Source organism: Geotrypetes seraphini, chromosome 13, assembly GCF_902459505.1.
Source record: "Geotrypetes seraphini chromosome 13, aGeoSer1.1, whole genome shotgun sequence".
Classification (NCBI taxonomy): domain Eukaryota; kingdom Metazoa; phylum Chordata; class Amphibia; order Gymnophiona; family Dermophiidae; genus Geotrypetes; species Geotrypetes seraphini.
The window spans coordinates 16,674,354-16,686,692 of NC_047096.1; the positions used below are offsets into that span (position 1 = coordinate 16,674,354).

Consider the following 12,339-nt stretch of genomic DNA (forward strand, 5'->3'; position numbering starts at 1 on the left):
TTGACATGAATGGGTGAAATCTGATTTTCTGTTTGTAGCTCCGCCCATGTGTGCAGGTGGGCCGCGAGACCCCCAGAACATATCACCCCAGGTAGTGAGGGATCTGCATACCAAGCTTCGTTCAAATCGGTCAAGCCGTTTTTGCGTGATCGCAGCACATACACACACACACACACACACACATACATACCTCCGATTTTATATATATAGAAGATAGTGAGCCCTCCAAAGCCCACCCAAAACCTTAGATGAGTTGATGTCCGGAGACTCTGAATTTGGGGCTTCCGGTTTGCTGACAAGGATCGGATGACATCTGGAGAAGTTTCGCAGCCAAAGCAGTGAAGTCATTTCAAGCTGGACTTCAGTCTTGACTGTTTATTTTTATTCTTTCACTCTCTTTTTTAGTTTATGATATTTTATTTTTAAATCTCTTTCATTGTTTTGCCACTTGGTTTTGTTTCCTATTTTATTATTTAAATTTCATTTAAATTTCCCAAGAATTCTATAGTTTCAACGGTTCTCCCTTCTGCTTCTATTTCCTATCTCCCCTCTTTTTTTCAACCTTTCAAAGTCCTTTAGACCATTGTAGTCTTATTAGAATGTTTATTTTCTTATTTTTTCTCTTCTATCTCTATTTTATGTTTTCATTACTCTACTAATTGTCATTTTTCTAGGTACTTTAGTTAGATTGTGAGCCTTCGGGACAGTAAGGGAATATCTAAGTACCTATTTTACTTATAATTTTAATGTACCCTATTGTCTATTTTTCTGTAAACCGCTTAGAACCCTAACGGAGTTTAGCGGTATATAAGAAATAAATTACATTACATTACATTACTCAACCCAACTGTACACCACACCAATGGCCCTTATGCCTGTATATGTAGGGTTCCCAGACATCCGGATTTCTCCAGACATGTCTTCCTTTCGAGGACATGTCCGGGGATCTGGACGACTTTTCAAAACCCGGCACTTTGTCCGGGATTTGAAAAACCTCCTCTCAATTACGGATTGCCTCCTTCCTGATCAAAGCAGGCAGCTGGGGGCGGAGCTAGGGCAGGCCTGGGGCGGGTCTAGGGTGTCCAGATTTTACATTCGTAACATCTGGCAACCCTATGTATATGTATGCCTGTATATGCACGTACAGTGGGATATGGGTGGGCTTTGGAAGGCTCACATAATCTACCATAAGTGTAGTAGTTAGAGTGGGATATAGGCCTGGGTCCCCGTCTCTATATTCCACTGCACCACCCACTAGATTACTCCAAGAACCTGCTTGCTGATCTGCTAGGACTGGTCATAATATATGAAGTTGTCATACAGGCAGGTATGTACTATTTCATTCACACCTTTGCAGGGGTGAGGGGGTCAGTGACCACTGAGAGAGTGTGGGCAGGACATGTAGTCAGTTTGGGCAACCTTTTGGCACTTATTTGTTGTTAAAACAGGCTCAACCCCAAAACGTCCAGACTGTGCCCTGGATGCTTTTCTATAATGTTCAATTATTGCAGAAAAATGTCCAAATCATAAGACCACCCTGTTCCCACCCAAACCACATCTACAATACGCCTCCTTCGGATTGAGATGCACTACAGACAACCACCACAGAAATCTGTCTAGAAAATGGGCTTCAAAAATAGTGAATTGGAAGGGTTTGGCGAGAAAAACATCCATTGGCCCCTTAGTGCCATTTATTGGACATTTTTGGTTTTCAAAAATGAGGTCCATTGTGCATCAGCTTTAAAAAAAAAAAAAAAAAAAAATCAACTTTCTGCCTGATACTCTGATTCTAACCATTATTAACGATGAATTAATTGTAACCCTTTACACTGGCACTGGTACTTGGCCAAAAAGGGGCGAGAGGGTCTCTAACCCTCTGAACCTCCCAAGATCCTGACCACCATATTTTCCAATAACTATTTGTAGGGATTGCATTTATTAGCATACCTTAAAAAAATTTAGGGCTCCTTTTACAAAGCCGCACTAGGACTTTAACTTGCAGACTAGGACACGCTAAATTGCCGCACACGCTAGCCGCTACCGCCTCCTTTGGAGCAGGCGGTAGATTTCTAGCTAGCGTGCGCTAATCCGGTGCGTGCGTTAGAACCGCTAGCGCGGCTTTGTAAAAGGAGCCCTTAGTGAGCGCAAACTTGATTTTAAAGCACACGCATTACATCCATGAACGAATGCGCAGAGAATTGACGTTCGTGTATCAGAAAGTGTGAAGGCAAGTTAAAATGACTAGACCAACTGTGTGAAACGCATCTTGAAAAAAAATCAAGAAAATGTCTAAAAGTGAACCAAAAAGTTGTCTGGGCCCATCCCTAAGTGTAAATTTTGGGGAATTATTTTCAGTGGGACACTGTCTGTTCCATACCGCATTTTGCAAGAGGGAACTTTTCGTTACTTGGGTTTCATCTGTTAGTAATTCACTTTTGGATGTTGCTATTATATTGAACAGACTCGTTTTGTCGAACCCTGATGCAGGCGGTTGTGCCAAAACACAGCCTGTTGTGGGTCCATCCATAAAACTAACCCCCTGTTTTACTACATAATCAAGCTCGAGGAATGGGCATCGACATGGCAGATGAGGTTCAACGTGGATAAGTGTAAAGTGATGCATGTCGGTAACAAAAATCTCATGCACAAATACAGGATGTTCGGGGCGGTACTTGGAGAGACCTCCCAGGAAAGAGACTTGGGAGTTATGATCGACAAGTCGATGAAGCCGTCCGCGCAATTTGCGGCGGTGGTGAAAAGGGTGAACAGAATGCTAGGAATGATAAAGAAGGGGATCACGAACAGATCGGAGAAGGTTATCATGCCACTATACCGGGCCATGGTGGGCCCTCACCTGGAGTACTGCGTACAGCGCTGGTCTCCGTACATGAAGAAGGACACGGTACTACTCGAAAGGGTCCAGAGAAGAGCGACTAAGATGGTTAAGGGGCTGGAGGAGCTGCCGTACAGCGAAAGATTAGAGAAACTGGGCTTCTTCTCTCTCGAACAGAGGAGATTGAGAGGGAACATGATCGAAACATTCAAGATACTGAAGGGGATAGACTTAGTAGATAAGGACAGGTTGTTCACCCTCTCCAAGGTAGGGAGAACAAGAGGGCAATTTCTAAAGTTGAAAGGGGATAGATTCCATATGAACGTAAGGAAGTTCTTCTTCACCCCGAGAGTGGTAGAAAGCTGGAACGCTCTTCCAGAGGCTGTTATAGGGGAAAACACCCTCCAGGGACTCAAGACAAAGTAGATAAAGAAAGGTTCTTCACCCTCTCCAAGGTAGGGAGAACAATAGGGCACTCTTTAAAGTTGAAAGGGGATAGATTCCGTACGAACGTAAGGAAGTTCTTCTTCACCCAGAGAGTGGTAGAAAACTGGAACGCTCTTCCGGAGTCTGTCATAGGGGAAAACACCAGAACATACGCAGGTAGTTCTAATCTCAGAGGGCCGCCGCGTGAGCGGACTGCTGGGCGCGATGGATCACTGGTCTGACTCAGCAGTGGCAATTCTTATGTTCTTATAAGGTGGGCTATGCGTTTTAGCGTATATTTAGCACGCGCTAAATCTACGCACGCGCTAAACGCTGATGCATCCATAGACTAACACACATACGTTAGCATCTAGCGCGTGGTTAGCGCTCGCTAAAACGCTTAGCACACCTTAATAAAAGGAGTCTAAGTTCCGATGGCACATACTTGAAGATCCTCGGAGCTTCTTTTTCTTGTTGTGTAGTTTCCCCCGTCTTCATTACTACATCCAAGTACCATCATTCCTGGCCTATAAAGCCCCCTCATTGATGGCTTCAAAGAATCAAGCTATCAAATTTATTAAAATTTTGATTAATCGCTTTGTCTTTTTTTCAAAGCGATGAACATACATATATATAAATAGTATATGGAGAATTCTGATGCTTCGTCAAGCATCAATGGAACGACTATCCTTGGCTTCATTGAACACTCCTACAGGACGTACATTTAGTTCCGTTTGGGAACCATTTTGGCTAACACTGACTCATAAAGCTCGAAGTAACCTATTGAACCCGTAATAATTGGATTGATAGAGGATGGAATCTTGTTACTTATGGATGTTGGGGGGGGTGGGGGGATGGAGGCAGGGAGGGGGAGGAGGGGGGATGTTACATGTTTGAAAAGATGTATACTGTTAATTTTGTTTATTACATAACCCAATAAACATATTTAAACATATATAAATAGTATTAGTTAATATTACAATATTAAAAACAAAAATTAAAACATTAATTATACATGACCGTAAAAAATTAATTTAAAAGAGACAAAAAACATGACACAACATGAGTATAGGGAAAAAAGGGATAAGAACTACAAAATATAATTAAAAGAAGGTTGGGTAAAAACATAAGGTAGGAATTTATTTTTCTTTAACTATTGAATTATTGTGTTCCAGATTATAAGTTATTAATCAAAAGCGTCTTTAAAAAGGAACGTTTTTAAATTAATCTTGAATTTATCAATATCATGCTCTTTTCTTAGGTAGATTGGCAAGGAGTTCCACATTTGTGGAGCAGTGACAGAAAAGATAAATTGTCTTCTAGTATTTATAATTTTAAGAGATGGAATTGTCAGTAAATGCTGTTCGTTAGATCGCAATACTCTATTTGTGGAATAGGGAATCAGTGTTTTAATCAGGGGTTTAACGGTATCCCTCTTCAGGTCCTCAAGGACCCCCACCCCCAATTAAATCTTTACTATTTGGCCCACCCATCTGGACTTAGCAGCCTGTTTCAGCGCAGTTGAGGTTACATCAAGTAGTTTTTACTGTATTTCTAACAGAACGTTCATATTCACAGGAAAAAAAAAATCTTGCACAGGAAGGGTTAACAAATAAAAACAAAAAAAATATATATATAATAATTATATTTAGTTCAATATAAATGTGTTTGACTAGCTTTATGGAGTGAACATTTCCTTCCTCAGATCAAAACAGAATGGAGTTTCAAGTGACATTACCAGAATATAAGTGAATTATAATAAGTGTTCCAATGACAGTCTGAAGGGGAAAGATGGGCAAGGTTAATGGGTAATTAATAAGCAATAGGCACTAGAATATTATAGTTCATAATGAGTTTTTTAAAAGCCCAGATTTTTGCTCATTCCTGATCAATTTAGCTTCAGAAATGTTCTCTTTCTTGATTTCATTCAATACTGAGATCAATCATAAACTGTCCCTTCATTCACCCTTGTCTGCCGCCCCCCCAATCAAAGGGAGCAGTCCACACAGTGCCTTAGTGACTCCATTGACTGTTACATGAGAGATTTACCTGGCTCACCAAGGAATCAACAAAGCTTCCAAAAACACCCCAAAACAAAACCCCACATATTACATGTATCTGAACATGAGCAAAATGAGACTCTGTGCTAGCAAAGGATTTTAGATTGTACAACACTGAGGGGAGAGTATTTGAAGTACTTACATCAAGGGCTTCTCTAGGCGGCTTCCAGGTGAACCAACAATCTCACCCAGCGTGCAGAAACACTGGCCCAGGAAATCCTGAGGAAACTCAAGGTGAAGTGAAATGACATAAATGACATCTGTATAATCAGCAGCTTTATCCAGTTAAAGGGCTAGATTTACGAACCTGCCCGGTCTAATATGCAGATGGAGGCGATCGGAGGAACGCCCCCATCTGCCGGCACAGATTGCAAGTCTGCGATCCCAACGCATGTGCAGATCATCTGTAGATGGTCTGCGCATGCGTCTAGACCCATCCAGCTGCGACTTTTTTTAAAAAAAATTTTAAAACTTTACTCACGCGCGCTGACTCTCCTGCGCTCCCCTTCCAAACCCTGCTCTTGCCATCCAGACTCTCCTGCTCTTTGTCGCCTTCCCTGCAGTGCAAGCCCGCAGGTTTAAAGCAGGGTTGCACTCCAGCGTGCAGCCCTGCTTTAAACCCGCGGGCTCGCACTGCAGGGAAGGCGGCAGAGCCAGGGGGAGCAGAGAGGACATGTCAGCTTGCCCAGTAAGCACTGAAAGACACGCCATTGTGCACTTCTAGCAATTAATCTTGCTTTAAAGATAGCCAAGAGCTAAGAAACACATCCCACTTATAGGGCTGGCGGAGCAATACAAATGACCTGAGCCCCGAGCTGCGACCTCACTTCACTTCTTACTGACCACGGGAGAAAGCAGGGCAGGTAAAAAACCTCCGGGGGCAGAGTGCAGGGTGTCAATGGAGCAGAAGAGTCTGCAGAGACGTGTGCGACTGATCCCCAGCAGTCACTTCTATTCTTGATCGACCAGCCCAATTGGTGTCCCAAATTTGTTTGGCGAATCGCATCCCTGCCTACTTTGCATGCGTTTCCCCTCATTTGCATGCACAGATTCGAAGTGGATCGCAGGAGAGGTTAGTGAATAGTGCAGGAGGGAAATCTGGTCGCAAAGGGGTCGCAAACCAATCGGTTTGCCTTGTGAATCTAGCCCAAAGTTAACTGGAGAAAATATACAGTACAGGTAACTTTATCCATACATTCAGACACCCTGACTCCAGTGAAATTTTCAAAGGGAAGCTCTGTTAATATGAGAGACTGTCCCAGCCAGTAACACACGTGTACTTCTGCCCTTCACACAAGTGTGCTTTCACAAATACACATATAATCTCTTGCTCTTCAGTCATATACACTGAAAATTCCAAGATGGAACTGGGCCCATCCACTTTAGGCTAAGGCCCACCCAAAATTCTCACACCCTTGTTATGGTTGGTGTGGATCCTCAAGCCCAACCAGCTGCAAGGATACCCCCAACAGTTCCCCTATACCTCTTACATTCCAACCCCTTCTTCTTTTTTTTTTATTGAATTTGCATAATAATGTACAAGATAACTCTTGCCAGAGAAATACAGAAGGAAAATAAAAATTAACAAATATGTAACCATTAAGTAACAAAGAAAAATCTTCCTTAGACCACAATAAGTACAATTTCAGAGAAAGGAATCAGAAAATAGTGGAAAACCCACTTTAAAGTAAAAGCATCGGAAATGGCTTAACAGACAGTTCCATCAATTTACATTGCTGTGTTATATTTGCTAAACTCCCCCTGCAGACAGTTTCTTCATGGTCTAAGAAGGCATTCCTACCCCTTCTCAACATTCTCCCACCCCCAGAACACTTACTGGTTCTGGTATTTGCATTTCTTTATTTATACCCTGCCTTTCCCAAGGCGGGTCACAGTAAAGACCACACACAATCGCAAACAATGCAACAAATCAAACATCAATATAACATAATAATGTAAAGCCTCCTAAAATTACAAAGAGGCTGCCAGCGCCTCGCTTCAAAAAACTATAAATCAAGGCCCATATTTCATCTTATAGAAGAAGTGTTTCTTCAACATTTTCTTAAAACTACTCAAACTAGATTGCTGTCATAAATATTCCACGTGCGAGGACCCACATGCGAAATATGCGAGCTCTAGACACGGCTAGCCGCAGCTGTTTCAATGTCACTGGTAGCTCTTGCAAAGGTTCCTATGGAAAACTTAGCTCCCACCCCCAGTAATAACTTGCTTTGACTAGAAACCTACCCATTGTCTGGATCCTACCACAGACTACACCGGAAAGGGGGGAGGAATGGACAGAGCTAAACTCTGAAAAATATCCTGACACTTTGGCTAGCCTTCTGACTCTGAGAGTGTTCATTTATAAATCTACTGGTCATTAAGCCCATTACATAAACGGGTGCTAGAATATATGTATGTCTGTCTTTCTGTCTCTCTCCCTCCATGGCCCCCTTTCTCTGTCTTTCTGCCCCTCTCCCTGCCCCTGTGTCTTTCCTCCAGGAAGTTTCCCTTCCCCTCCAAGTCCCTGTGCAGCAGTATCAGCATTTTCCCCCACCCCACCCCCCTTCCCTACTCTTAGCACGATGTGGCCTGCTCCTTTTGGCCCCTCCCCCTTCCCTCCCGCAGTGTAGCCTGCTCCAGGGGGCCCCCCCCTTCCCTTATCATGTTTCCCGCAGGCAGGCCCAGCTTCTCCCTGCACATACCCTTTTTTATTTCTGTTTCCCTCCCTCACGTGGCTGCCTGCCTGGTCCCACTGAGCGGCTCGCAGCTGGAGTCTCTTTCGGCGCTTCCCTGCCCGGCCCGCGGTCTGTCCTGCTCTGAGCGAGTGTCGCAGGGCTCCTCTCGATCCCCGCCAGCGTCCGAAGCCTTCTCCGACGCTGGTGTGGCTCATGAGAGGAGCCGACATCGCGATCTGGAGAGCAGGGAGTCCAACGCTGGCGGCTCGGAAGCAGTAAGGCTGGGGACTCGCACATGCGCACTCCTGCGGCCACGGACCTACATCTCACAGATCAGAGTCTGAGTCCTGATCATATTTACAGTATTTATTTATTTATAATTCCCGATATATTATTTGGCATCTGTCTGCTTTGCTTGTGCCGAATGTAGAAAGTCAGACAGTTATTGAGAATAAAAATATGTCTTTAAAGAATATTTTACTCACATGTTTTGATAGATCAGGGCTTTTTGAATCCACATCATACCTGCAGACACACAAAGACAGGAACTGGTAAATTTCAATTTATTCAACTCCAGCAGAACGTAAACGTCATATGGGTATTTGGAATGATACCACTTACAGATCAAAGCGCAGGTTCTGCTTCTCTTCGAAGAAGTAGTCAAGAATAAACTTCCGTAGAAAATCAGGGTTTAAGGTATTGTCGATAATTTCAGTTCTTCCAAACTGCAAGAAAAAAGGACATTGGTTCAGGGCATGGAAAGTCTATTCATATTTCCACATCAGTCTTCATATGGACAAGCAGGGTTGCTCCATCTGCACCCTTGTAGACACATCATAACTTTTTCAGAAAAACTATTGATAAAATAATTCCCATTCTTGTCCCTTATCTACCCCTCCTCCAATTTATGCAATGGAATAATTCACTTATGTTTCTTTTGTGTGTATGTGTGCTCAGTGACATACCCAAAGTTGGAGAGGGGGAGGAACATTTGCCCAAGTCATCCCTTGCTCCAATGGTTCATTGAATACTATACAGTTTAGCAACTTAGAAGTGTTCTCCAGTCTATAGGGTGGCTACCTTTAGAAAGGGAAGCTCCATGACATGAAGGACAGGATGAATTATTCTTAGTTCTACCCTATTGTATCAAAGGGTTTCCTGCATTTTTCAGGAAAATTAGGACAATAAATCTTTTATCTTTATCCTTTTATGATGAAATTATCTTGTCATTTTGCTCAATACAGCCAGATGTGCCTGTAGGATCCCTACTTTAGTCTGAAGTCTGCAGCAGTATCAATCACAGATGAGACTTGGCTGAGGGGCTTCGAGGTAAAATTACATTATTCGCCGATGACGCCAAACTATGCAACATAGTAGGCAACTGCACAACAGATGAAAGCATAGTGCCCGACAAAAGCTCAATGCCCGACAGTATGACGCAGGACCTACTCCTGCTGGAACATAGGTCAAAGACTTGGCAACTAAGTTTCAATGCCAAAAAATGCAAGGTCATGCACCTTGGCGGCAAAAATCCATGCAGGACTTACACCTTAAATGGTGAGATCCTAGCAAGGACTGTAGCAGAACGTGACTTGGGGGTGATCATTAGTGAAGACATGAAGACTGCCAATCAAGTGGAGAAAGCTTCATCCAGTGCTAGACAAATCATGGGCTGTATCCGTAGAAGTTTCGTCAGCCGTAAGCCCGAGGTTATAATGCCGTTGTACAGATCCATGGTGAGATCCCTTCTGGAATACTGTGTACAATTCTGGAGGCCGCATTATCAAAAAGATGTGCGGAGAGTTGAGTCGGTTCAGCGAATGGCCACCAGGATGGTCTCAGGTCTCAAGGATTTCCCGTATGAGGAACGACTGGGTAAGTTGCAGCTGTACTCACTCGAGGAACGCAGAGAGAGGGGAGACATGATCGAGACATTCAAATATGTCACAGGCCGTACAGGGGGAAGAGGATCTCTTTTTCCTTAAAGGACCCACGGCAACAAGAGGGCATCCGTTGAAAATCAGGGGTGGGAAATTTCATGGCGACACCAGAAAATATTTCTTCACCGAAAGGGTGGTTGATCGCTGGAATAATCTTCCACAACAGGTAATTGAGGCCAGCAGCGTGCCAGATTTTAAGAAAAGATGGGATTGGCATGTGGGATCTCTTCATGGAGGTAGTTAGGGGGTGGGCCATTAGTGTGGGCAGACTAGATGGGCCATGGCCCTTTTCTGCCGTCATGTTCTATGTTTCTATGAGACTTCTAGATTTGCCAATTCTGTGCTTTTAGTACTAAGTTCATTGCAATTTTGACCTCCTGTCACTAGAGGTTGCTGCAATCACTAAGATAGGAACCTCATGTATCTCAGCTGATCCAATTGCTGCACAGTACACAGAAGTACAAAAGTGTGTGTGTGGTGTGTGTGTGTGTGTGTGTGTTGTGTGTGTGTATGTGGTGTGTATGTATATGTGGTGTGTGTATGGTGTGTGTGTGAAAAATGAACATGGAAAAGTGAAAATACAATATTCATCTGGGTAATGCAAAATGTTTATGAATCCTCTTGAAAGAAAAGGAAATGATAAGCTTTTGTTGACACTGACTGGAGTCCTTGTTTGTTCATTACTTGGAATTGCCATTGTTCAGCTAATAAAGTTATAAAAACAACAACAGTAACACAGCCTGTTAGAACAGCTGCTTCATTCAGGTGACTACAATGACATGAAGTCATTGGGTTGGCCTGAGGATGGACAACCCAACCCGTGGGAAATGTTAAGAAATTTTTCATAGTGAAAAAAGGCAGACTATGTTACTTTTCTGAAGAAAAGTAAAATGTATCAGATTTGGTTCAGCAGCAGTCTCTTTCTTTCACTCCAGCTGAAGTGGGGAGAAGGCAGCATGACCTGGCAAGAAGCTGTTACTGGAGCTGGTCAGCTAGAAGTGCGTAATTCCTTAACTTATAGGGCTATGTAAACAGTATGAGCGGGGTTTGGGCCTACACTCACCCAGCCAGACACGATCACAAGTAGTAAAGGAAAACTCTTTATTATTCAAAAAATAATAATCCACCCTGAGTCCTGTTATTTCACAGGGCCGGGCATACAAGAAACACAACCTGCAAAAGTCTTTCTCAGATCAGATAGCAAGGTTTGGTCCTAGCCACACCTTAGAACAAGGTTCACGTGTAGTCAACGCAAAAAAGTTAGCTTACCTCAGCCAAGCAGAATGTCTAGAAGTTGTAGTCAAGGAGTAGAGGAAATGACCAGGGACCAGGAAGTGACATCAGAGGGAGAGCCGCGGCCAGCATGGGCAACAGCTTAGAGATGCTGCTCGTGTCAGTGACGTTAGAGCAGTGGTTCCCAAACCTGTCCTGGGGGACCCCCAGCCAGTCAGGTTTTCAAGATATCCCTAATGAATATGCATGAGAGAGATTTGCATACCTGTCACTTCCATTATATGCAAATCTCTCTCATGCATATTCATTAGGGATATCTTGAAAACCTGACTGGCTGGGGGTCCCCCAGGACAGGTTTGGGAACCACTGCGTTAGAGGAACGGGGTGGAAGGAAAGACACACAGACAGCAGGGGAGCAGAGAAGAGGATGGAGGTGCCCCCTACCCTCGCTTTGCCACTGCCAGGGGGTAAATCCCAGTGCGTGAGCTGGGTGCAGATCCACACTATTTTATAATACTCTGTACATTCCTATGACCACACCCGCTTTGTAGATCCACACAAACACTTAGGCACCATATTCTATAAATGGGTACGTGTGATTTCATGCAGATCTGCCACCTCTGCCCCATTTTAGCTTCTTGCATTCATTAGCATGCTTTTACGATGGTAGCGCGTAATGTTCGGACCCATATATAGAATACCCATGATAGTGTCTTATACAAGGACAGGGGTGTCAAAGTCCCTCCTCGAGGGCCGCAATCCAGTCGGGTTTTCAGGATTTCCCCAATGAATATGCATGAGATCTATTAGCATACAATGAAAGCAGTGCGTGCAAATAGATCTCATGCATATTCATTGGGGAAATCCTGAAAACCCGACTGGATTGCGGCCTTCGAGGAGGGACTTTGACACCCCTGTACAAGAGAAAACAGTCCTCACACTATCTACTAACTTATAATAATAAAAAAAATATTTATCACTGTGTATAGTAATTAATTACTGAATCACCATGGCAGCCATTTTAAATACCGGTGGCCATGCACAGGGAGGTCTTTCCAGTGTTTTATAAGCAGTTACTGAGCTTCAGCTATATTTGTCTGTATAGTGCAGGGATCTCAAAGCCCCTCCTTGAGGGCCGCAATCCAGTCGGGTTTTCAGGATTTCCCCAA

The 12,339-nt window shown here is 43.6% G+C and overlaps 1 protein-coding gene across 5 annotated transcripts in view; it reads right to left on the bottom strand.

The window, feature by feature from the left end:
• Window positions 1-12,339, bottom strand: part of LOC117347756 (copine-5-like) — a 226,218-nt gene that overhangs the window by 123,179 nt on the left and 90,700 nt on the right. For 4 of the 5 annotated variants that reach the window (XM_033919105.1, XM_033919107.1, XM_033919108.1 and 1 more), the window contains exons 4-6: window positions 8,619-8,722; window positions 8,483-8,522; window positions 5,462-5,547 (exon numbers count right to left, since the gene is read on the bottom strand). In XM_033919105.1, coding sequence (XP_033774996.1) covers window positions 5,462-5,547; window positions 8,483-8,522; window positions 8,619-8,722 — 230 coding nt within the window. The remainder of the gene's footprint in view (window positions 1-5,461; window positions 5,548-8,482; window positions 8,523-8,618; window positions 8,723-12,339) is intronic. The other variant, XM_033919106.1, reaches the window with a different exon arrangement.